This window comes from Triturus cristatus, chromosome 7, assembly GCF_964204655.1.
Source record: "Triturus cristatus chromosome 7, aTriCri1.1, whole genome shotgun sequence".
Taxonomy (NCBI): Eukaryota; Metazoa; Chordata; class Amphibia; order Caudata; family Salamandridae; genus Triturus; species Triturus cristatus.
In genome coordinates this window covers 487049221-487076260 of record NC_140590.1, presented here as the reverse complement: position 1 = coordinate 487076260, position 27040 = coordinate 487049221, and the positions used below count along the sequence as shown (strand labels likewise).

The window sequence follows — 27040 nt, the reverse complement described above, 5'->3', positions numbered from 1 at the left end:
TAAGCATAGTGTGCTGCCAGTGGTATTTTGCTGTGTCTATCATTGTATATAGATATATAATACCAGGTAACATTAAGCATACAAAAAGCCAGGTGTAGTAGCTTTGCCAATGGTTGTTAGTTGCAAAAGATAAATTAGCAACAGCTATGGTTGCGTTTCATATAGTATTGAAAATGCTTCCATTCTGAAATGATGAGACTGTGAAAGAACTAGAACGAGTCTCTTTAAAGTTACCTCAAAGGCAGTGAAGGGTGTTCCTGCTGCAGAGCTAAGATCATTTTTTTCACACTGAGAGTGAGGGTAACAAGCATTTACAATGCAATGGTCTCGGCATTGTTAAAGTTAGAGCTATTGGCACTGCTCATGGCATTATTTTTGTTTATATTTTTATTTTTAAAACATTTAAAGAAACGCCATTGTTATTTACAATGTCAATAGCTTAATCTCTCTCAAATGCGAGACCTATTGCATTTGCACCCACACACAGAGCCAGACACACAAACCCACCCACACACACAGAGCCACCTACACACACAGAGCCACCTACACAGAGCTATTCACATAGAGCAACCCACACACAAATAGAGCCACACACACAGAGCCACCCACACACAGACAGAGCCACCCACACATAGAGCCACCTACAAAAAAAGCCACCCACACAGAGCAACACACACAGAGGCACACACACACATAGAGCCTACCACACACACACACAGCCCCCCGCACTTACACAGAGCCACACACACAAAGCCACACACACAGAGCCACACATACATACACAGAGCCACATACACACACAGCCACACGCACACGCACACACATACAGAACCACACACACACACATAGATCTAGACACATACACATTGATCTTGGGAGCCAAAGCAGAAGTGGCACCGTTGTTTCTAGATCTTTGCATTTATCACAAAAAATTAAGCATTTAAAAAAGAAATGACTAATAACAATTGACAGATTATCTGAAAGGTTTCTGAGGCAGGATAAGGGTTCCTGTGGGGGCGGGGGGAGGGGAAGATAATATGAGCGAGACAAACTTTTGTTATTTAAAATATCAAGTACTTAAGGAGCAAATTTCTTCCACAGTACTTAATTTTAACTGATAGATTTTACTCAACTGTAAAGCTGCTCTTCACAAGCTGATAGTTTGGACTGGACATTCCATTTTGAGTGTTTTATTTATTGCTTCGTTTGAATCTACATTTCTAATCAATTAACCTCTGAACATAAAGCCTTCACTGCTCAAACTCACTACCATGAGAGAGTCAAATACTTACATGGAGAAACTGGATCTATTAATTTGAAGCACAACCATACTTGAATACTTGAGACACCAGTGACAAACAACAGTACCCAGCATTGATACTGCCAACGAACCACGGACAGCGCCAACAATTCACTAAGACAGCAATGATGAACAGTAGACACAACCACACAGCATCAACTCTCAAACAGTAGCCTAAGACTGCTCCACAAACAGGGCTTGATCGAAAAAAAAACTATTGTGGGTCAATTAATATCTCTGCTGTAGCTGCAAGCTGCTTTCTGAGCATTACTATGCCTTTAACTACAGACAATGTATTCACCCCATCTACATCAGACAAGCACTCATAATGTGTAAATACCTCAATTTACATGCAACTGATAGTGACAGGAAATAATAAGGTACCATGACTGAGAACAATAACCCACAGGTATGCCACCACAAAAGTCTCATCCTCGAGCGTTGAGCTAGCTGAGCAAGTGACTTACCAATGGAGCATGCTTTAAAGAATAAATATCTGTTCTACAGTGTGCGATGCATGCGTCTGTCACTCATTGGGACTCAAAGACATGATTCACATAAAGAAAAAGATTGCAGTACACCCAAGTGGTTTCCCCCCAGTAAGCGTGGCCTACATCTTTCAGCCCAACTTAAGACGTTATCACACTGCGTATCCCGCTCAACTCTGTCGTAGGCCCGTAGCAGCAGACATGCCAACCCTCCCGATTCAGGCGGGAGACTACCGATTTCAAGGCTAGTCTCCCGCGTCCCGATTCAAGCATCCAGAAACCCGATTCCTCGGGGTTTCAGCTGACAGGGCTTGGTGTTGTGTAAGGTGCTAATTCTTCCAGCAATAGTTTGAGTGGGGTGCAGGGGCTCTAGAGGGGGTTAAAAACCAACAAAGCCTCATTAACAAGCGAATGGTCTTTAAAAGACCTGTGAAGTACCCAGGGGCGCTGTGTGGTGCCCGGCAAGCTCTTTCAGCCCGGGCTGCCACACACGGGGTGGGGGGGTGATGTTGGTGTATGCACTGCCAGGCCAGTGCACAACATTTGCTTGCATAACCCCCCTCTGCCTGCCATTGTGCTCCATGAAGAAAAAAACGTGCATTTGCGTTTCAAATGTCCGATCCTGCAGCAGCACACTTCGAAAGCCCATACATGCCAGTAACCCGATTCAAGGCCCCATTCTCCCGATTTTTTTCTAAAAAATCTCCCACTTTGCTCTTCTGAAATGTTGGCATGTATGCGTAGCAGGTAAAATAACCATTTGGGATTAAATGAAAAGGACGTGGTTTAAAAGTACATAATACATGCTTACACCCTTTACTGTCAAAAATCAAATACCATCTCAAACAGCCCCGAAATACTCGATCTAGATAGATAAGAGGATTCGTTCAAGTTAACAAGGTTGATTCTCTTTAACAATAAAAAGGAAAATGTAACTTATGTATATCTAGACAAAGATTATAGGGTGGATTTAGACATTGAGCTCACAGGTCAACTCACCCGGTCTCACAGCAAAAACTGTTTTGATTAGATGACGGGTAATCGGTCTATATCTGGTATTCGTTATTTTAGGACAGTGCTGCTGCCTGCTAAACTGCCTATATACTATCGTACTTTTTTTAATTTTATTTTAACATGAATAGAATCTCTTGCCTACTTTCTTGAAGCTCGTTTCTGTAAACCGATCTCCGAATGGCCGTACAAGTAGGACGCCATGTTCGTAGTCTTAAATTGATACACCTTAAACAAACATGGCCGCCGCGCACACGAAAAAGAAACGGGACCGAAGTCTTCATCACGTATTAGCGAGAAAAAGCTATAATGCGGGTTAACGTTAAATTAGCTAGCACCGCAGATGAATTATTGTCATAATGGCGCTGCACTCACAAACTAAGTTTTGGGCAGGAATCAGCGGAGCAACGCAGTGTGTGGGTTACAGTTAAAGACGTACCTCGCTAGGTCAATTGTTGACGCAATGGCCTCCGACCACCAAAAATCGTGCGCAGCCTAGTCTACAAAGGCGTCAACGCAGTCGTGGGAGTACAAGATAAACATGCACGCCATTAGGTTTACTGATGATCTAACAATAAAGTTGTTTCTTTCCTTGGGAAGAGGGCTCCCGGGGATTAAAGGCAGCGGCTCTGAGCAGCCAGGTGGCAGCCGGCCAACACTGTGCCAATCGCAGCTTTGCACTGCGGAGGAGGCGCCCGGCTGGATTCACAAACCTGTTCGCTAGCCGAGACCTAAAAAGCACACCACTGCCTTTCTCCGAGGTGAAGCAGAAATGCCTCAGAGAAAGGCAGCGGCGTTTTCGGTTTCGGGGGCGTGTTTTTCTTTCTCTCCTCTTGCCATTGGCTGGAATGTTTACATTCCAGAGGAGAGAAAGAATCGAAAAAACACGCCCCCGAATCGCAAAAAGACTGGGCTTGTTTGGAGCGACAAAGCTCTTCTCCAATGGCTTTTAAGAGGCCAGCCAATGGAGAAGAGGGAAAAAAAGGGGCGGGTTAAAGCCCCACTCCTAAAACGTTAAATCTCGCGAGCGAGACTGCGCAAGCGCAGCCTTCGCTAGCCGAGACCTAAAAATGGAGAGCCCGAAAGGGAACCGTCTTGGCACCTGCTTTTTAGAACTGCCGGTGCTGAGCACCTTCAGGACCCGGGCCACTTAAAGCCCTGCCCCACCCACACTGCAATGGCGTCATTTTGAGTGCCTCGGTGTATATATAGCCAGGTAACTTCACTTCCCCACATTACCGATGTTGGACTCCCGGACATGAAATTAAAGTGACCCTAAAGTAAAGATCGCCTTAGGAATGAGGAATTACCCGGAGCATTAGTAATTCCTAATATTCTCTCGGTACTTGTCTTGGAAAGTTTGGCTAAGTGTAGCAGACAATAGCTCCAGGCGAAACAAACCAGATCTGCTTTGTTCCTACAGGCTTGGTGGCTGTTATTACTGGCACCAGGGCTTTAAGTGGGCCGGGTCCTGTTGGTGCTCAGCATCGGCAGTTCTAAAAAGCAGCTGCTGAGACGTTTCCCTATCAGGCTCTCCATTTTTGCCCTCACCCTGGGAGAGGAGGCGGGTGGAGGAAATCTTAACTCTGCAGCAGTGCCACCCTTCACTGCTTTTGATTTAACTTCAAAGAGACTCGTTTTAGTTATTTCACTGTCTAATCATTTCGGAACTGAAGCATTTTCAAATTATATATAAAAAACAGTTATTGCTTCTGTATTTTATGCAACTAACAATCATTGTAGGTATAACGTTACTTGTTGCATTATATATCTAGATACGATGAGTGAAATAGAAAAATACCACTACTGAGATGGTAGTGACAGACTGTTAGACTGTCCCCTGGAAGGCAAATATGTTACCGGTCTCATGAGGGCATTAGCTCTAGGGGCATGTTGCCAGGAGCCCGAACACCACGGATTCCTTCACCGGAGGCCAACATACTGCCAACATTCTGCAGTGAGAAGTTTTGTGCACAGGGCTTCACTGGAAACTGTGGTCAGCCTTGCATCTTTTTTCAAACCAGTCCCAGGCTGGACCAAGTAAGCGAGCAAAGTGAGCATGCTCAGCCCTCCTCTGGAAAGGTTTGGGGATTATACTCACAAACCAATGCTGGAATGAATGGGGACGAACAGAGCATTTTTATAGAAATGTACTACATGTATTGGCGGTAATGCCATAGCTGTTACAGGTACAGGTTTTGGAGATACATTGCACTTTCTGACATCCAGGCCAGTTCCACCTCACCACAGCATGTAAAACTCCAAAGTAAGGGCAGCTCCCACAGTGACCTGGCGCATAAATAGCCATGGCCAGGACAGTTTCCCCAGCATGTAAAGAGGCACAGCCAAGCCAATACTGTCCCAGTATGTAAAGTGATAGTCAGGCCAGTACTGTCCCTTCATGTAAATCATAACAGGCAGCCATGTTCCCACAATTGCCTACACTCTCCCATTCTATGCATTGCACCTCTGCTGAGAGGTGCAGGTACTCTCCCTGTAAAATTAAAGAAGTGCCGGTGCTCAGTGCTTGACAGCACCTGCCTATTCAAAGCACTGACCTGGAGGCAGGCAGGAGAAGCATTGCATAAGTAATGTATCAATACATGACATATTTTAGTAACTCCTGGCTTCATCCTGGCCAGCATTAACAATCACATGAGAATATGTAGACGTCTGAGTTCACATGCAACGTGAGACGGGATGCTGACAAGCATAGGGGCCAGTTCAGATGTCCCATCCGCCTCATTAAAAGTGCATTATATCCGATGGCATTTAAAATAAGGCGTAGGGGATATCCGTCACATTTCTGACACACTACAAGTCCACTAGACCTTAAATTAGGCCCGGAGTCTTCAATTCCGTAAAGGATGTCCTGCCTTGAATTCTAGGTTGTCTCTGTTTGGCAGCTGTCACTGGTGTTCAGAACAGGACTCAAAGAGGATCAGTAAGGAGGCTCGGCCTTATTCTCAATACATGAGCCCTTGTTAGAAGGCCAGGCTTCTGTTTGGACTTGGAGATCAATAAATGTACTATATTTACAGAAGTTTGCAAAGTGGCGTACCATCGTAAAAGGTGCAGTTTTTTTAGAAGCGGGCTCTGGTGCAGGTGAAGGATATGGGACTTCACAAGCAAGATTTGTAAGAAACGAAAGTGAGTTACTCTGTTACAGTAGTGCACGTGGATATGCACAGAGGTGGGCAAGCCGGTACGATAACAGGGAGCGCTGAGCCCGGAGTAGAGCCGAGGGTACAGCTGGCTGTAAGAGCCCATGCACGAGCTGAGCCCGGAGCTGAGCCGAGGGTACAGCTGGCTGTAAGAGCCCATGCACGAGCTGAGCCCGGAGCCGAGCCGAGGGTACAGCTGGCTGTAAGAGCCCATGCACGAGCTGAGCCCGGAGCCGAGCCGAGGGTACAGCTGGCTGTAAGAGCCCATGCACGAGCTGAGCCCGGAGCCGAGCCGAGGGTACAGCTGGCTGTAAGAGCCCATGCACGAGCTGAGCCCTGGAAATGTGTGGCACGTATACTCTGCAATAAACTCCATATAAACATATGCCGAAGGCTGTTCAAATTAAAAAAAAGTGTACTTCTTTAACCCCTTCGCTGCGGCGGGAATTCCGCCGCAGCGCTGGGGGGTGTGGGGGGGCAGCGCGGTGGCGCTGTGCTCATGACGGAGCCACTCCGTCATGAGCCACGGTTGAGCTGTGCTCATGACGGAGTGGTTCCGTCATGACTCCGCCCAGTTGCATTGTCCCCCCGCACAGGCGGGGAAACAGCGCCGCGTGGGCGGAGCAGCCGCCAACGGTCGCGGCATGACGGAACCGCTCCGTCATGAGCACACGGCAACCGTGGCTCATGACGGAGCGGTTCCGTCATGAGCGGGGAAGGGGTTAACATGCAGAAGCGTTTCAGTTTAGCACATCAGATTATATCGCTGCATTGAGAGGCATTTATTAAAAGTGACAGTTTTTAAAAACGTAAAAATAATTGAGCTCACAAGCCGCTACCATGACAACCACACCGTTATGAGGCGAGTCAGTAGTCATGTGTACTTTTTATCTTGCTTTGATTCAAACATCGAACAACATTATAACCTAATTCAATCAGATACACAACAGGTGCTTATATAGCACGCACCATGAGTTCACGTATTTCAAAGTGTTCTCAACTACAATAAGAAACAAGCATTGGCATAGCCAATAGGTCTCGCCTTTGGGACCTTATAAGTGTTTAGCCATGCAACAGTTGCATAACTAAATACTTAGAAGGTCCCAAAAGCGAGACCTATTGGCTATGCAAAGTGGCCGTGCGGCCGCTAAAGTGAAAGTAATTGCGGTAAAGCGCGGCGCGCGCGCCCGCGCACATGCACTGTAGCTCCAGGCTGGCCTGGTAGTACTTTTTGGAGCCCTCTCAATAAGTCTCGCCAGACCAGCGCATGCGCTGGGTCAGGCGAGACCTAAAAAAGGAAGCTCTGTGAAATAAAATATTTGCCCAGGATAACACAGTTTGGCCACGCAGGAAAGCTGTTAAAAATCCCAGGCTTTTTAACTGCACATTGTGCCACTCAGTCACTAGATGGTTATCACTTTCCCTTTCCTGTTTTACTTCAAGGGTTAATGTTTTTAGTTTAATTCTTAGCGCATTAGGCTACAGCATGGATACTCACAAACATTTGCCCAGGGGCCACAAAGTATGATTTGTGGTGTGCCCGAGGGCCACACTTATGCCAGCATGGTGGGGGGAGGGGTCTGGGTAGGTCATGGAATGTGTAAGGAGGTTGAAAACGTTAAATAAATGGGCAAGCATTTATTTTCAGGTTAATAAATGATTGGCCATTTATTTAACATATTTTTCTAAATATTAGTGCTAGCAAATAAACAGCAGCTGGTGCTGCTGTTCACCAAGGGGGCCGCATTTAAAGGTCAAGAGAGCCGCAAGTGGCCCCCGGGCCGTACGTTGAGTATCACTGGGCTAGTGTATACATGGCAGGCAGAAGCCACATGAAAGCTTGTCTCTGTTTGGACGAGAGGGTCTAATATGGCCTCGAGATGAGCCATAGCTAGGCATCTGGATCGAACTTGGCTCGAGCTTTCAGTGTGCATACCCTCTCTCTTTCACTCTAGCAGTCTTAAAGATATTAGTGAATACGGTAGTGAGAACACGGTGTCAGTTACAGCACCAGGTACTGCGCTCTGAGAGGTATATTCCACGCTGTTCCCTCAATGTACAGTGTACAGCGCACTCTTATCTTTGAAATGGTGGAGTCACTTCTCTTGTAGGGAGGAATGTCTCGTGAACCATTAGTGAAAAGTGATCAACTTCAGTCACAGCTAGTGAAGCAGCCGTGGCGTCCTGATCACCAGGCCAGAGAATGGAAAGGACTAACACTTAGCCAGTCTCCTTGTGTCGCTTAGCTGACAGTAGTCTTTCTTCCACCGCTTCTGTTGAACTGACTGTCATTTATGGCAAATTGCTCCGCCAAAGTCTCTTTGTGAATGCATGAGCTGGGCGTCACTATGCCCATACCAAACTCAGACAACGGCGGTCTGAAGCAGCTGCCTTTTTCCACTCATGACAACCAGTTCCTGTCAGCAAAAGCACACTGAATCCAGTTTGAAATTAGTTTTTTCCAGTGTCCGGCTGAACCACAAAATGGCTGCCCCCTCCCAATCAAAAATGGAGGGAGGGTCAGGCACTAGTCCATTAGTGTTCAGTAGATACAATGCTTGTAGAACCTTCCATATATAACAAGAGACTCTCTGTAAGTACTATGTGAGTCATCACATTTACTCAATATTGATAATTAATTCCATCACAGCATTACTGAAACTAAAGAGCTTCACTTCACGGTGTAATTGGGCAGGGTACTGATTACAAAACAACACGTGAATTAAAGCAGCAGCCCTGATCGAGGGTGCGACACTCATCCTTGTATCTTCAGTTAGCATTCAGGGTTTGCTTCTGGCAGCTATTGGAATGAGCGGTAAGGGGTTACCTGGTTCAGGCTTTTCTTTGACTTGGAGTTTTGCCTCTTGATGACCTCGGTGACAGTCAGGTTCAAACACTCCATTTTGGAATCTAGAAGATGAAGATGGCAGATATTAGAACACTGGAATGCTGGGAGGTCCACAGAAGATGACGATGTGGCTCAGGCCCAATAATGGCTGGTACGGACCTTCTGATCTGACATTCTAACACTCGTCTTGCTGTTTCCCCCTTTTTAATTTATAACATTCTTCCTCTAGTTGCTGGAATGTACAAATAGCCTTGCAGCTCCTCTGCCTCACGCTATAATAGTTGCTAAAGTCCCTAAGCCTCGTTTAGGTACTTGCCTAGCAGTGGCTCCAACATTTAATTATAGTAGCTGTATATCCAGTACATTCACCAAAGTATTTTGGGGTTGTATGCAGATCACATATTCAGGAGGATTGGCTTCTGAAAAATTCATAGAACTGGGGAAAATCATCCAGGCCTGGGTCTTAACAGGTGACTATAGAAGGCTGGTAGGACAAAGCCAAAATCTAGAAAGTGTTGTTCCAACACCTGGCACACAACTGACTCTATCCTGACCCTACCAGCCTTTCAAAGGATTTGGCATGATAGCATGTCTCATTTCGCTGCAGGCCTACAAGCCTCTGCTCAGATCCCCCTTTACACATGCTATTATTGGCATTTGCAATCATAAAGAGCATGCGGGACAGGGCCCCTTTTTAATAACTAAGGGCTAGATGTACAAAGCTGTTTTGAGGTCACAAACGCCAAATTCGCAGAACCGGGCTGTTTGGGACCGCAAAACAACTACTTCTAATGTACAGAATACAAATTGAGATTCGGTAACTTCTAACCGAATCGCGATTTGCGTTTGCAATTATGTATTTGGAAGAGGCGTGTTTAAGTCCTCCCTTCCAAATACCGAATGTGAATGGAATGTGTGAATGTTTTGTGACCAAATTACGGTTGCAAAACATTCATATTTTACCGACTCCCTGAAAGAGGTGGTATCCCTTTTACAAATGGGTAAGGGTCCCAGTTGGACCCATTTCCCTTTGAGAATGAAACACAAATATTTTTTAAGAGTAGCCAGCGGTCCCACTTCCTACTCTTAAAAAATTAGGGGCAGATTTATGTTTCCTGGCGCATCCCTGCAAATCAGCAGGGATGCGCCAGGAAAGATGTGTCACGCAAGTTTACCCTTGCGCCACCACAGATGCGCCGCATTTACAATGCAGCGCATCGTGGCGCAAGGATAAACAGATGCGTGATGCATCTGATGGCGTAAGGGCGGCGCATTGCTGGAGTCGTGTCGCAAGCACGACGCAACTCCAGCAATGTTTAGGGGCTGCCCATACCTAACATGCTGCGTCATGCCTTACGCCTGCTTCAAGCAGGCGCAAGGTTTTGACGCAGCAGCGTCGGAAAAGTGACTGAGTGAAATCTTGTAGATTTCACTGCGTCACTTTTCCGAGGCTTTTCCGCTGGAACGCCCACCCTGCATACATTAAACCTGACGCAGGTTTAATGTGGCGCAGGGCTTTACACCGTGACGCATCTCCATAGATGCGTCACGATGTAAATAGGGCGCAACGTGGCGCAGCGTTTATGCCGCCGCTGCGTCACAAAAGTGACGCACCTGCGGCGTAAAAGTGGCGCAAGTCTAACATAAATCTGCCCCTTAATCTTAAATGTTTCAATTCTCTCTTTTTAAATGCATCCCGTTTTCCTTTAAGGAAAAGAGGCTGCATTAAAAGACGAATGCTTTATTTTAAAGCAATCACAGACAAGGTGGTCTGCTGACCTCAGCAGGCCACCGTCCCTGTGATGGCTGCTATTCCTAATGGATTGCAAACTGCAACCTACCTCATTAATATTCATAAGGTAGGTGGATTTGCCACCCACTAGGAATTGCTAAATGAAACTCAGTGAGTTTCATACATTAGGAATAGCGATTTACAAAATTGCAATTCACTGAAAATTGCAATTAGGTAGTAACTATTCTAATATTTGTACATCTGGCCCTATGCTTTTAGAGTTTCTGATTATCCCAGGGTTAGAGAAAAATCACGTCCACAGTTGACAGGCATATTTATGCCGTTCAAATATTTTAAATGTATTTATAGGGTTCTGTCGGTAAACCTCTCCGGAAGATTAGTACTGCTGAGATATGAGTGTATGGGGCAGCTCGTGACTTTGGGTGCTGGCAGGGCACAGCCAGCATCTCATTCTTCCGAGGTCAGTAAAATGAGAATTATTGAGCTGGTGTAATGATGCACGTTGTGTTTCATGGCGCTTACAAGATGAAGGCCCATAGAAGCACACATCACATCAGATCTACGTTATTATTTTACAAGATGGTACTATTTAGAGCGATTTTAAATCCGTGGCCACAAATACATAAACCACAGCAAAGAGCTTCAAGGCGCATCTTTCACTCCTTCCTGACTCCACCCGGTTGCCAGCTATTCCACGGCCTCGCCACTATAACGACTTCTCTATATCTCGTCGAGTTTTCTTTCAATGAGATTCCAGAGCTCCTGAGGATAAACCGTCCGACTTGATAATATATCCGATTACACTGCACAGAGCTGCAACTTGATTTGTGTGGAAACAGTGCCATCTAGCAGAAATGTCCTTGACTGCAACAACAATCTCACAAATTCATTATAGGACTACATTATTATTGGCAACGCATGGAAACGTTCAGACCATATATAGTGCTTACTAAAAAATTAGTGTTTGTGATTTTGATCAGAGAAAAGAAATGAGGCACTTCTAGAAGGAGTGATTTGTATTGGACTATCAATTTAGACAAAATTGGGTTGTAACTTGTTGCAAAGCCAGAAGTTTAGTGCCAGGTCACATAAAGTGAACATGAAAGTGCTAATGTAAAGGCATGGTGTATTTATTGTAAATTGTTTATTTGCAATTTAACAAATCGTGCTAGCTGAACTGAGGAAACACCACACTCCATTGATAGTTTAAGCCTGCAGTGAAAGTATGATTACAATAATACTGCAATAACCAAACACAAAAAAGAACAATGACAACACCACCATAGTACAGCACAATAATAACTGAAACACCACAGCGCGATGATTCAACACATAAGAAATGCAACAGTGCACGCACTAACTCAATACACTCCACAACAAAACACAATAAAATACAATCACAACAAAAGACAATAATGACAAAAAAGCACCAAAATATCAACTCATACAAAAACAACACAACCTAACACAAAAACACAACACAATTTCATTGTTTTAATATTGGGATATGCTGTGATGTGATATGCTACTGTTTTGTTTTAATATTTTAGTGTGTTTTGAGTAGGTAGGGTGCAATGTTAGAGTTAATGTGTATTTTAGTTATTGTGGTGCTGTAACTTTTTTTAGGTTAATATGTTGTGTGGTGCAGGTTTGCTATTATTTAATGGTTTTGTTCTTCTGTTGTCACTGCTGCTATTTGTTGGTGTGTTATATTGTTTTGTGTTGTGTGTGTGTACTTTTTTTAATGCTTTCGCTGTTTTTTTTCTCGTGTTGTTAATTGTTCTATCGTATTGCTAGTGTATTATTGTAGTATGGTTGTATTGTAATGTGAAGTTTTGTTTGGTGCTGTTGTCTTGTTGTACCTCAGTTCAAAAACACTCGTCACACACAACCATCTGAACAAAAAACACTTTTCACGGAATATGGCCCGATTACGAGTTGGGCAGAATGGAATTCCCGCGCTGAGATCCCCTCCACTTTATCACAAATGGCCTTGTGGTTTCATGCCTGGCTTTGCAGGGAGTGTGAACACCGGCCAGAATCTCTAAGTGGTAAAGCTGATCGGTGTTATTGTTGTAACAGCATCCAATCCAAAAAACAATAGGGAGAGAACCTTCTCACACAAAGGGAACTGAGTTGAGACAAGTAACAATAAGATGTTCCCTGTGGCATTCTATCTATTCAAGCTGTCCTCTTACACACACATCCACTCATACTTGCCCCCATATACAGACTAAATGCCTTGTTGATTGGACAAAAATATCTCCTCCTTCATAGAAAAAATTGTTTCACAAAATCATTTCGTTTTATACACCATAAAAAGTTCAAAAAAGCAAATGTCCAAAATTTGTTTCTGAAAAAAAAATTTTTTACCCACACCCTGGGAGCTTCCTCCCAGGTTGTGGGAGTTACTTCCGAAGGTAAACTGTTTTTGTCCCTCCCAAGTTGTGGGGGTCATTATTTGTTTTTGTATGTTCCTGATTGCCAAGTGTTACCTGACAGGGATGGACAGAAAAAAGGGACATTACACAGTCCACCCTAAATAGGATGGGCATTGTAATGGCCTTCCTCTAACAGCACCTACTTCTGTGGACTGTTGGAGAAAGCGTTTGGTCGACTGTGCCAACAGGAGCTTTGTCAATGGAAAGCTTAGAGCCTGTCTGCGTCTAAATGAGGCAGGTGGGATGAGAGTTTGAAGGACAGGGTACTCCGTTAAGTTTTGGATGGAATACCATGTCTGCCAAACTCTACATCTATCATGAGAGAACCAAATATAAAATACATAGGCATTGTGTCTCCTATATTTTTTCACCCCTTCTCTAAAGCACTAGTAGTCAAATTTAGAGTGGAGCAGAAGCAAACAATGGATGGAATGCTGGATGAATCAAACATTCATCCCCAGTCAAGAGATCTGGGTTAAATCCATTGTTCTTTTGTTCACTACACTACCCCAGTCTGGACCCAGCCATATGTCATATCAGTCTTGACTCTGTTCCTTATGGGAACAGTCCAGCCGAACTGCTAAGCCAGCCCCCCCCCCCTACACTCCTCCATCTGTTGATTTTGCTCAAGGCCGCTCACACTAAATTCTACAAACATTTTACTTAGACTACTCACACGTTCACACATTCCTTCATACAAGTTTCTTTGCTTCAAACACATGCACTTAATTCTAGGTTAATAATACACTTTACTCAGGTTCAGTCATGCTCACTTATTTGTACAGTTCCTGGTTCACTTACATTCAACAGTCACTCACACCAAAACATCTTTTCGTACAGCTTACTCAAGTTCAGCACACTTACCAATCTATTGGAACAGTTTACTTCAGTTCAACATTCTCATCTATCTCTTCGTACAGCCTACTCAAGTTCCGCACACTCATCTATGTCTTCCTACAGCTTATTCACGTTCAGCACACTCACCAATCTATTTGAACAGTTTACTCAAGTTCAGCACACTCACCTATCTCTTCGTACAGCTTAGTCAAGTTCAGCACACTCACCAATCTATTTGAACAGTTTACTCAAGTTCAAGACGCTCACCTATCCCTTCGCACATCTTACTCAAGTTCAGCACACTCACCTATCTCTTTGTACATTATACTCAAGTTAGGCACACTCACCTCTCCTTTCGTAAAGCTCATTCAAGTTCAACACACTCAGCTATCTCTTCGTATAGCTTACTCATTTCAACACACTCACCTATCTCTTCGTACAGCTTATTCAAGTTGGGCACACTCACCAATCTATTTGAGCAGTTCACTCAAGTTCAACACACTCACCTATCTCTTCGTATAGCTTACTCAAGTTCAACACACTCACCTCTCCTTTCGTACAACTTACTGAAGTTCAACACATTCAGCTATCTCTTCGTATAGCTTATTCAAGTTCAGCACACTCACCTATCTCTTCGTATAGCTTACTCAAGTTCAACACACTCACCTCTCCTTTCGTACAACTTACTGAAGTTCAACACACTCAGCTATCTCTTCATATAGCTTACTCAAGTTAAACACACTCACCTTTCCTCTCCAGCTTACTCAAGTTCAACACACTCACCTTTCCTTTCAACAGCTTACTCAAGTTCAACACACTCACCTTTCCTTTCTACAGCTTACTCAAGTTCAACACACTCACCTTTCCTTTTTACAGCTTACTCAAGTTCAACACACTCACCTCTCCTTTCTACAGCTTACTCAAGTACAACACACTCACCTTTCCTTTTTACAGCTTACTCAAGTTCAACACACTCACCTTTCCTTTCTAAAGCTTACTCAGGTTCAGCACACTCACCTCTCCTTTCGTACAGCTTACCTAAGTTCTTGCCACTCACCAATCTATTTCAACTGTTTACTCAAGTCCATCACACTCACCTATCTCTTCGTATAGCTTGCAAGACTTTCTCAGGTTCACTGACGTGCAGACCTTCTCACCATGAGTCCATCGGTTTCTTCCACTCACTGCAGTCTGAGGGAGGAAGAAGAGAAAGAGGTCACCAATCAGACTGTAGGAGCAGCAGGAATGCTGAGATTCATCATCCCTAAAGGGGGAAACAGGGGCAAGTGAAAGCGGACCTCTGTTATAATGGGCAAATGGGTAGAACGGGTGGAGCTAGTATTCCACACTAGTACCTCACAGAGAGCAGAGTATGTGTTACAACTGACCCGCAGCGGCACTTTATAGTACTAGGAAAATGTCACTTCAGTCCTACAAAAGCATCTCACCAGACAGTTTAATCTACCGAGGTGGATGAAAAGTCTTCAAGGCGCTTTCACTAGGGTTTAAAGTGACATATTAGCACGGTATAAAAGACCAAAGCAACAGGAGTACAGCCTGAGCAAAGGTCTGACATGGTTATGTTTGCTTGTTTGTTGCTTAAGATCTTTCATCTAGAGCGAACACGCCTCTTTGATCCGTAGTGGCAGCAGACTGCTTCATCCAGGCTGCCCTTGTAGCAAGTAAGGGAATCCGCCTAGGACTGCAAATGACCAAACTTCAGCTCAGGACTAAAGGTCCTGGAGCCAGGCTCAGATCCGTGCCAAGAGTACCGCCGTGCACAAGGTCAGCCCGTGTCCCTGTACCTCGGGCTCTTGAGCAGAAGCTGAAACACTTACCGAGCTGTGTGGCATACGGCACCGTGCGAAGAGTGTGCTTGGAAGATTGTTGTCTTTGTTTTCTTTTAAGCCACAGTGGGATGTGTTTTTAGAAGTACTCTTATCTTCTTTGGGATGCAGTGCTTAGCGGTGTGATGGATGTTTATGATTATTGTATATTCTGATTCTCAGTTTTATGCTGGCCGTGGCAAGAGGTTGCCCACTCTGGACCTGGGCGGTGATGCTTAGGAGGGACTGGATAACCGTTGCCCTTTACATGGCAGTTGTGAGGGGTTCTTCGCTATAAGACGTCAACCAATCATCAGAATAGATGGCTAGTCAGGACCTGCTGGTGTGGGTGACGTGGACGCGTCCGGTGCCCAGCGGGGTGTAGCAGATCTCTTTGGCACAGCATGCTGGTCCAATTGGCAGTGACTAGATATCAGTAATGGACTAGCTGATCACACCCCACTCATGAGGGTGACATCAAGCTTGCATACAAACATAAGAGTGACCGTTCCATCAGGTCTGGGGATGGCTAACCTGCCCCACAGATGTGGAGCAACTGTGGTAATCTATGCATACCACTTACATCTGTATGTATGCCCTATGACCGGTGTCATGGATATGTCTGTACAAGGGGCACTGGTATGGTTATGTCTGTACGAGGAGCTCTGCCCAGCTGGAGGCACTGTCCTATACCTGTGGGCACTGCATTGATGAAGCGGACGCTCGGCACACCGTTATCAGTTCATCGGCTCTAGTGTCACTATACTCATCCTGTCCACTCTACGAGCATTGCCATCAGGTCGCCTCTATGGCCACTGCATTAGTAAGTCTCCATAGGGGAGCTGCAATTGTAATGTATGTCTATGGATAATTTTTAGTCATTATTGCCCTAGGACTAGTGCAATCATGATGAATGACTTTATGACTGACTATATTCATCCTGTCCATCCTTGGAAAACTGGTATTGATTTGTCTGCTCTCAGGGCACCGCATTAGGCATGTCTGTATTAGGGACACTGCCATTGGGACACTGTATTTCTCATGCCCACAACAGTACCAGTGCAACAGCTACATCTGGGATTAGTAGAGGGCATAGTATGTCTGCCCTAGGGTCAGTGCATTAGTGATGTGATACCTCTCCTATCGGATGTATGACGTTACAACGCACACTATTACAACGCATGCACTTACAACGCATTTTTTACAACGCATAATCCATTACAACGCATGACATTACAACGCATGACACTACAACGCATTTTTAAAAAATACCTTTACAACGCACTACCATTACAACGCATACTACCTTTACAACGCATACCATTACAACGCATAATATTAAATTACATTTAAGGTAAGTATTAGATAGTATAGGGGGTAAAAATTACTATTCTAACTCCAGGGGGTGCAACAGTAGGGTAAGTGTTGGATAGTGTAGGGGTAAAAATTACTATTCTAACTCCAGGGGGTGCAACAGTAGGGTAAGTGTTGGATAGTGTAGGGGTAAAAATTACTATTCTAACTCCAGGGGGTGCAACAGTAGGGTAAGTGTTGGATAGTGTAGGGGTAAAAATTACTATTCTAACTCCAGGGGGTGCAACAGTAGGGAAAGTGTTGGATAGTATAGGGGTAAAAATTACTATTCTAACTCCAGGGGGTGCATCAGTAGGGTAAGTGTTGGATAGTATAGGGGTAAAAATTACTATTCTAACTCCAGGGGGTGCATCAGTAGGGAAAGTGTTGGATAGTATAGGGGTAAAAATTACTATTCTAACTCCAGGGGGTGCATCAGTAGGGTAAGTGTTGGATAGTATAGGGGTAAAAATTACTATTCTAACTCCAGGGGGTGCATCAGTAGGGAAAGTGTTGGATAGTATAGGGGTAAAAATTACTATTCTAACTCCAGGGGGTGCATCAGTAGGGTAAGTGTTGGATAGTATAGGGGTAAAAATTACTATTCTAACTCCAGGGGGTGCATCAGTAGGGTAAGTGTTGGATAGTATAGGGGTAAAAATTACTATTCTAACTCCAGGGGGTGCATCAGTAGGGTAAGTGTTGGATAGTATAGGGGTAAAAATTACTATTCTAACTCCAGGGGGTGCATCAGTAAGGTAAGTGTTGGATAGTATAGGGGTAAAAATTACTATTCTAACTCCAGGGGGTGCATCAGTAGGGTAAGTGTTGGATAGTATAGGGGTAAAAATTACTATTCTAACTCCAGGGGGTGCATCAGTAGGGTAAGTGTTGGATAGTATAGTGTAATATTATGCGTTGTAATGGTATGCGTTGTAATGGTAGTATGCGTTGTAATGGAATGCGTTGTAAAGGTAGTTTTTAAAAATGCGTTGTAGTGTCATGCGTTGTAATATCATGCGTTGTAATGGATTATGCGTTGTAAAAAATGCGTTGTAATGGTAGTGCGTTGTAAAAGTTGCGTTGTAAAGGTTGTTCCCCCTCCTATCCATAGCACAGGCCACGTCTGCTCTACCCACACAGCTTTGGAAATTCCTGCTGTTCTAAACTCCCTAAAGGGCAAGGCGTCCACCATGTATGCATTATTCCCTCAAATCCCAACATTACTGTACCTTGCTGTGAACGATCTGTAGTGTTAGGGGAATAGCTTCCCGGTCTCCATAAATACCCAGCCTTTTGCTGCCAGGCCCTGTGTATAACAAAAAAGCAATGTGTTATTCATGTTATTTTTTGTTTTTTACTGTTTATTCCATTGTTTGTGCAGCATGTGCACAACCACTTCGACCACCACACAATCACTGCTGAAATGGTTTAGCAAAACATAACAATAATAATAAGAATAAGAATAAGCCCACACCAACAATGGTTAATCCAAGAGCTAAAAGCACAAAAACAATCACAGGATTAGAAGCCCCTAGGTGTAAATTATATTCAGGCATCAGCAAAAACATGTTATTGAACTTAAAGGAAACAACAGAAGTCAATATCAGAGGCTAGAAATGGCACAGGTTTTATCACCCCAATCTAAACTCTCAACAAACCACCGAAGCAACAATCAACATATACCCGAGCCTCATCATTCTAGTGAGGAAAACCTCAATCTTGCCAGTATCATGTTCATTTACTCCTCGTATACATAGCCCAGAATTTTAATCAAACATGTATGTCGTTTTACAGTTGTTTAAAACTTCCTGTGGCAGTGAACATGTGTGCTAATGTTCACGGTTTTGGTAGGCTCGGAAACCACAGGGCTTAGGGTTGTACCACTGCACATTTCTTAGGCTCTCAACCTCGCTTTCAAAGTTGGCAAGTGGAAGCGGGATTTCAGGAGAATGATGAACCCAGTATTAAATATATATGAATGTTATCTTCTCCTTAAGGCTGTCTTTCTCAGGCCTCCTCCTGATTAGATAAGTACAAAAAACATACAAATGTATATAGATTGGTCTGATTTTCAATTAATTTTAGCTCCATGATCCAACTGACCATTTTCTAGAAAGGGCTCTGAACAGTTCTAATGACAATTGTCTTTGATTTTGTGCTGTGCTGGCCTTTATTTTCCATCAAACACTAGCTGGACTTTAGGATTCTGGACGTGTTGTGTTATTTCTAACAACACTTTAGCTTCAGTTTCTATGCAGCAGGGTCACCCATACCATCAAGAGCTCAAACTCCATGCTTTACAGGGGTAGTGCATGGTCATCAAATGTGGTCGAAGAATGCGTATGCACATGAAACAACAACCCAGTCCACACATCGATGGCAGTGGATCCATAGCTTCAGAATACAACAAGCAGGGGTCATACCTTCAACCTTCTTTGCGACTGGTAACTTGGTTCCAGCCCAATGAAACAACACTTATACAGTTCTCCTTCGCATACATGATTTAAAATAACATTAGGCCTTTTTACTCTCTTCTCATATGATAGATGCTAAATACTACTGGACAGAATCAAAGAAGCAGAATCACAAAAAGGCAAGAGAGAGATGATTCCTTTATTTTCCGACCAGCAGATCTGTGCAATTCGAACTGGGTGAATTGCACCCTCCCACCCGCAAAAAACTCACAAAATGTTTTAAGTCCCTCAAAAATATGTTTTCTCAAACATCCTGTGAACTTTTCCTTACCTAATTGCCAACATTTGATCAAATTCGCTTAAAACATTTAAGAAGAACCTCATTGGGCACTTGGTCAAATCCCAAAGCCACATTTCTATAAATATAACACTAGGTGGATGCAATTTGGCCCAGGCTCAAACTTGGCAAGAAAGAGATACTACTAGTAGACTCTGCCACTAGCAATGAGAAACACATTCTGGCTTACTTATCTGCCCCGTGTCTCGAGACCCAAAATACCCATTGTTACACAGACACTTCTGAGGCAGGGTAAAAAGTCCTGAGAGAAATAAGGTGCTTCGGAAAAATAATGGCGATAATTTGGGCAAAAATGAACCATGCTGAGATCTTGTACCATGATCAACTTAAAACACTAATGTACCAATCGCAAATTCATTAGAACTCTCAACCCCAACTTTTCATATGTCACTCCTATCACCAGAAAATTCTATTAGGTTGAGGTTTAGTCACAAATCCATAGCTTAGTCACGAGTCAAAAAAACTTGCACAGATATGATCTTAAATACCTCCAACAATAGTTCAAACCTTATATGCTTTAACACATCCTCTAACCTGTCAGCCAATATAAAAAGGTGACCAAAACATGCAGGACACATATGGAAGGGGCACACAAATACTTGTTCAAACAATCCAGAATACGGAACATACTACTATTGGCTTGCTTGTCAGAATATCGCAGTTTGATGTAAATATCATACCCTAAATCTTGCTGACAAAAAATTGTTACATTCAGTAAATGATCTACTAATAACTCTAAATGGGCGATATCTTATAAATGATATCGAGGACACAATGTTTTTGTCAGGCAATGTTTAGCCAAGACATTCTGGTACAGTCTAACATTACAATCCTCAATACATGTCTCTTTAAAAGAACCAAAATGTTCATGAGGTCATGGGGATACACTGGAAACATAAAAAACATACAACTATGAGAATTCAAAGAATTGATACCAGAGGGTATAAGCGCTAAGTAATTGAAAAACAAATACAATAGTCATACCATAGTTTATGATTTTATAGATGGTATAGTTCCTTATTTGGAACACACAAGTTGTTTAACGCTCTTGAACATGCTTGTTTGTTTTATGTTTTTTTAATGACTTTTATTGTTTCTATATTTGTTATTAGTCTGCTGTTTCTTCTTGGGCTACATATTTATATTTATCTGGTTGTTTTTGTTATGTTTCATGTAGACTAGAAAAAACACAATTGTTCTCACTGATACAGCCCTACATTCCACTCCTGCCAATTAGATTAATAGATTTTGTTATGTGTAACACAGAAGAAAAGAGCCTATCTTTGAAATAACTTTGTCTTCCCTTGCGCCTAAGTCGTGGAATAATCTTCCTCTACTGCAGAGAAACAAAAAATCATCTTGAGTTCAGCTCGAACCTAAAAACCTTTTATTTGTTGATTTACGAGATCCCTGTTCCTTCTTCCTTCACTAGTCTTAGTGATATGCAGCTATTGGTGATGGTGTGATTTCGAAAGGAAATAAATAAATAAATACCTTGTTTGTTGATATTATTGTAAGCTTGTGTTGTATTATTGCTGCTTCTTTTCACGGTTTTATTTGTGTGTGTTAATCTGTTTATCATTAAGTTAATCTTGTTTATTCATACTATGGTATGGTGTACTGTAGTGTTTATGTTATGCTATGTTAAATCTACATACGCAGTATGTAAGACAGTGTCTACTTACAAAAGTAGTGCAAAAACAATGTGTCAGTAACAGTGTAAGCTGTTCAAAAGAACAACATTAAAATACTAAGTTACGTAATACATAATTAATATATACTTAGCATATAATGTGAAAAACTTTATTTTCTCTCCCTAAGGGGAAATTCAAAATATTGAATATAATAGTTGTCTTGCTTTACAACTAGCATACATAATATTGAATATATGCCTCCTTAATGATTCTTGTCTACATCGTGAAGGTTCATTAGATTTAGCGCTCAAGTTTGCCAAATTAATATTTCTGTTCCTACTTTCAATTTTTCGACATTTTCTCCAAGGGGTCAACCAAGATGACAGGCTGTGCCTACGAGATCCCCGCTGTTCCCCCGATTCATACTCCATCGTAATCTGCCCTAGCTTCACCCAAGAGGCAAGGGGATTCATCCTATCCACTGGGGCTCTGGCTGTGTCCATCTCTTTGACAAGACAGATTTCCGAGTGCGCCTGTGGCTGTTGTGCTAGATTGGACCCACTCCTCTTTATGCAATGTGGAGGCCTGTGCTGAGAGACAAACTCTGTATATGACCTGTGGGGCATGGGTGCCAGTGTCGGCAGGCTCCCATACAGCAAGGTGGTCACAGGCGAATCAGCTGTCCTCAAGTAGAGCTCAGAAGAGAGGGACACCGATGGAGAGGTGAGTGCCACTCAACTGCACCATAAATTCACCTGGCTTTCTGGTCAAGGTCCAGGTGATTGTTCCCAGCCTCCAGCATGTGTTTGCGGTGCCTCTTTTCCTGACCCACTGGGGGACCTCCCCCTTAGTTCTGGCCTCAGATGAATGGCCTTAAAAGAACATATACGAAGCACTGGAGGAGCATCATGGTAGTTAGCGACTGGCTTTGAAGAGGGATACCTTGGTGCTGAAAGATCAAGCACCATTTGGCCAGGGGGTACCAGGATCTACATGTGAGCCCTCAATGTACTTGTAGTGCACAGATCTAAGTCCCATTGTGTGGATGCCGCGGTAGCACGTGCATAAGTGCTAAACTGTGGGGGAACACATCTTGCTTGAAGCAGTCAAAATTCTGCATGAGATCTAATCTGGGGAGGCTTTTGAATTGAAAATCATAGAAGTGGGGACGGACGTCTCCCTGTTGTGACAATAACTGAGGATGCAGTTGACTGAATCACTTAAACTGAGACCGAACTGGAAGATAAAGTCTCAACTCTTTCAAAGACTATGATACAACTTGTGAAACAACCTAACGATACAGAGGGGTAAGCATATAGGTTTGTGGGCTTTTGTGGTCAATGAAATGGCAGGAGCCATAAACACTTCTTGCCCCACACTGCTTTCATACTGGCAGAGAGTTCTCAAGGTGCTGTCTACCACAATGGGCCATATACCAACAAATTTCCCAGAAGTAGTCCTAATGGGCATACTAAGTTTGAGAAACCTTCCACCAAGTTCCTCAACTCGGCTCTTCTAGCAAAACGCAATATTGCACTGCTCTGGGGGGATTCACTTCCTCTGGTTACTGTAAGTTGGACCAAGGTTTCGCTCTCTTGGTTTCGATCTGAGAGCACCCTGTTACAAAGGGAGAAATGAGCTACTCTGAGACAATGTTTTATTGCATAGCCGTGGGATATTTTGGTGGAGGGCTTTAAAGACTACACCAAGGATGATACTCTCCCCTCATAACCCGGATGACACATACACACACAGTTTGTATCTAGTAGTTGTCCTCGCCACATCTAGGCAACTGCTCAAGGCAGTAGTTTAAGGGCACCTATCTACGACATACTGTCATGTTTTCACCTCTAGAACACTTTCTTCTATGCACCACAGGGCTCATTCCTCTGCTTCCCTATGCTGATGGTTAAAGCAGCTGCAACTGGGCATGGGGGTGGGGAGGGACAATTTATTATGGGTCAATTTGTTTTACAGAACATTAAACAAAAATGATGCTAGCTCTTCATACCTCACACTTTTCTTTTGTAACTGTACAATAGGATCCATTGCTACATATCTGGCTACCATCATGCCATGTAACCTCTTTTGGCATACAACAATAACATCTTTTAAAAAACATATGATAGTGTTTCAGTTTTGTTCATTCAATCACAAAATTGCATTGCCGCCTTCTTTGAAGTGAAAGATTCTAAACATGAACTTTAAAACATTCATTAACCCCTCCTCTTGTCAACACTAAGAGTGAACAAAGTGAACCAATTATCTGGTGTTCCTTACATCATGGCCAATATTTTTGCTCTGGAAGTGTTTTTTTTTTTTGTGCACAGTCCATCTTAAACTGAACTAGCTGAAAGTGCTCTCAAATGTCACTATCAAGTAAATTATACATATGAAGTAAATTGATTTGACTAAGATCACACAATTTAGCAATGCAGGAAATCTGGGATTTGATTCCATGCTTCCCGTCACACATAGTGCACTTAAGTCACTGACTAGATTAATTTATTTTTCTAAATCCCCTTTAAAACTAGAAGTGTTTTTGTACAATTCTGTAGGCTGAATGGTATAATGTGTGAAATAAATACAGATCACAGGTTACTCTGACACAATAGCTACAAAAAGGTCCATAATGAAGGTAAGGGAAGGCAGGACATCATATGATAATATCACTGATTTTTTAGACATTATATAGCTATTCTAGAGGTAGGCAAGCCACTGAAAGGGAGAGGTGTGGTGCAGTGGCCAGAGCGGCTGATTCCGGAGCACGGGGCTCAGGTTTCGATCGCCGGTGGCAACATGTGACTCTGGGCAGTAGCTCACTTAATCTCCCCGACGGCTCCCACCATTTGGATACCATTAGGGGTGATACATTTTCACTTTACAAATATGGAATTATTATTATTATTATTATGAAAGGTTCAGACAGGATTGAGACTGAAGCCTGGCTCAGCTCGAAGCCCCGTTGGAACCTCAAGCCCAAAACGAGCCGAGCTTTCATGTGACTTCTGCCTGCGCCCTTCCCTCTACACAGGATGTGGAGTTAGGGCAAGGGCTGCTGACTTTGAAACTGGGGAACAAGGTTTGAACCTTAGTATCGGCTTAACATCCAGTGATTCTGGGCAAACTACTTAATCTCCCATGCCTATAAACAATAAATATGACCTTATGTAATGAAAGTGCTGCTCATGTAAAGTGCTCCAATAACTTTGGGTTGAGTTCATGCTATATATAGAACTTCAGAAACATGTACAAAGAAGTAAAAAACAAAGCCTTAACATAAAGAAAGGCAAATACCCATTTCCTGGCTGATTTGTACAAAGTAAAATTAGAACACCAGGATAAATCATGGCTTCTCTGCTTAAATTGTGTGATCTTAGACAAATATTTTACTTCACTAATACTATTTTTTCTTCATTAATGCATATGAAAGCACTTTCAAAATACATGGGTTCCGAATACTACTTGTACAAAAACCTACTGTATTTGATTTAATAGACTTTAATGTAGCATATTAGTGTCAGTGCTTCACATGTTAAAGACATACAGTTCTCTTGAATTTTATCATATTTTACATGATGTTTGTTAGATGACTTACACAGCAAACATATCAGGGATTAGCTTGTGAACAAGGTTTAAGATCCGAGCCAGACACTGGGCTCGGCTTTCAATGAAGTGCTTGAAGTGCATTAAAAAAAGTATGGATACTGCCACGGGGACATGGTCAGTGGGAACACGGAATCAAAGGCAAGGCTAAAAAGAGCAAAATATTCTGTAACTATTGTGTTCATTTCTCACTGTCAGGTAACTCCATATAAAATAAAGGTCACCTTAACTAAAAAATAACTAAAAGTTAAACCAATCAGTGAAAAATACACTATTGTATGTTCTGAAACCTCTATTGGTTAATGCGATTGTTAGAACCGGCGGTCTCTAGTTGGCAGAGGTATACACTTCTGACAAATAGGGACCAACCAACTCTAGTCAGGGAAAGGGGATTACACACTCAGATAACCCCTGCTACCCCCTTGGTAGCTTGGCAGAGCAGACAGGCTTATCTCAGAGGCAGTGTGTTAAGCATTTATGACCACATACAGTAATAAAGTGAATACACTACAGATGGACACGACACAGAAGTTATTATAAAAATAGTATTTTTATATAAGGCTTAGCACAAGACCAAATAACGACAAAAATATACCACAGTCTTAATAAATACTCTTTGGAAGGAAAAATAATAGTTCAAGTAAGGTTTCTTCTTGGCAAATAGTTCTTTAGCAAAGTATTCTTCTGAGCACAGTTCTTTGGCAACAATGTAACCCCCACAGGAGTCACACGACGTCGAGTCTACAAGATTCCCAAGGTTTGGCGTCGACCGCGAGGAGCGCTACGTCGAGCCTGGAGTTGCAACAGACCCCACAAGTACAGTACCTTGAGAAACGAAGAAAACGATGATCCACGGCGTCGAGATGTCGGCGTCGATTGTGCCTCGGAGTCGGGTCAATCCGCAGCGGCGTCGAGGGATGTCGGGCTGGAGCAGCGCTCACGGCGTCGAGAAGGGCGTCGAGTCGATGCGATCAGCAGCGGCGTCGGGACGGGGTCGCTTGGAGGTGGAGCCGATACTCACTCCTCACTGGCGTCGATACCGGCGTCGAGACGGGGTCACTTGGAGCCGGGGCCGATACCCACTGCTCACTGGCGTTGCTGCTGGCGTCGATTGGGCCCGGCGGCCGGCGTCGAAGGCTCGGGACACTGGAGCCGTTACTCACGATGTCGAGCTGGATTCGGCGGCGTCGGCGGCGTCGAGACTGCAGATTTTCCCTTGTGTACTGGAAACAACACTTTCCAGCAATTCAGCAATTCAGTAGATGGTGAAGTCCTTTGGCCCTGTGACTTCAACAGGAGACTGGCACTCTTCCAGTCCTTGGAGATTTCCTAGCAAGTGTTCAGAGAGTACACACCAAGTTCCTCTCTCCTTGTTCCTTGGCAAAAATAAAGAAGCAGCTTTCAGGTTCCTCCACAGCAAAACAGCACTCTGGCAGAAAGGGGAGGCAAGTCCTTAGATCAGCAGGCTTCTTGTCCTTGGTACAGGTTTCCTTGTCAGAAGTGATCTGAGTTCTTGGTTCAGGGGTCCTTCTCTTATACCCCTTTTTCCCTTTGTTCCCTTTGTCCAAGCAGGGAGATTCCCACCAGCTCAGGTTTGTTGGGGGTGTTGCCAGGCAGAGGCACCTGGCCTATTCACTGAGCAGGGCAGAGTCCTCAGCCGCCCAGCAGGAGGCGGAGCCAGTATTGTCACTGGCAGGAGCAGGGCTATCAGTCGCCCAGCAGGAGGCGGAGCCAGTATTGTGTCAGGCAGGGCAGGCTACTCTTCCCTCACTCTATGTGTAAACGCCCCATTCACCCCACACTGACTCATTCAGACCTCTGGAGCCACCCAGCCCCTGACACACACACCAAACCAGCAGAGACCGGTAGATAGTTGGACAAGAAAATAGCCACTTTCTAAAAGTGCTATTTTCAAACATAGAATTTAAAAACCATCCATCCTAAAGGGTGTGTTATTAAATTCTGAGTTCAGGGATACTAAACTCGACTTGCTACCATGCTCCC

At 43.6% G+C, this 27040-nt stretch overlaps 1 protein-coding gene across 5 annotated transcripts in view; it reads right to left on the bottom strand.

The window, feature by feature from the left end:
- PIK3R5 (phosphoinositide-3-kinase regulatory subunit 5) overlaps nucleotides 1–27040 on the bottom strand; it is a 287692-nt gene that overhangs the window by 21014 nt on the left and 239638 nt on the right. For all 5 annotated transcript variants that reach the window (XR_014966525.1, XM_085616833.1, XM_085616832.1 and 2 more), the window contains exons 15-17: nucleotides 18254–18330; nucleotides 14940–15033; nucleotides 8791–8873 (exon numbers count right to left, since the gene is read on the bottom strand). Coding sequence is in view for 4 of the 5 variants with exons in the window: in XM_085616833.1 (XP_085472959.1) it covers nucleotides 8791–8873; nucleotides 14940–15033; nucleotides 18254–18330 (254 nt within the window). In the remaining variant the exon portion in view is untranslated. The remainder of the gene's footprint in view (nucleotides 1–8790; nucleotides 8874–14939; nucleotides 15034–18253; nucleotides 18331–27040) is intronic.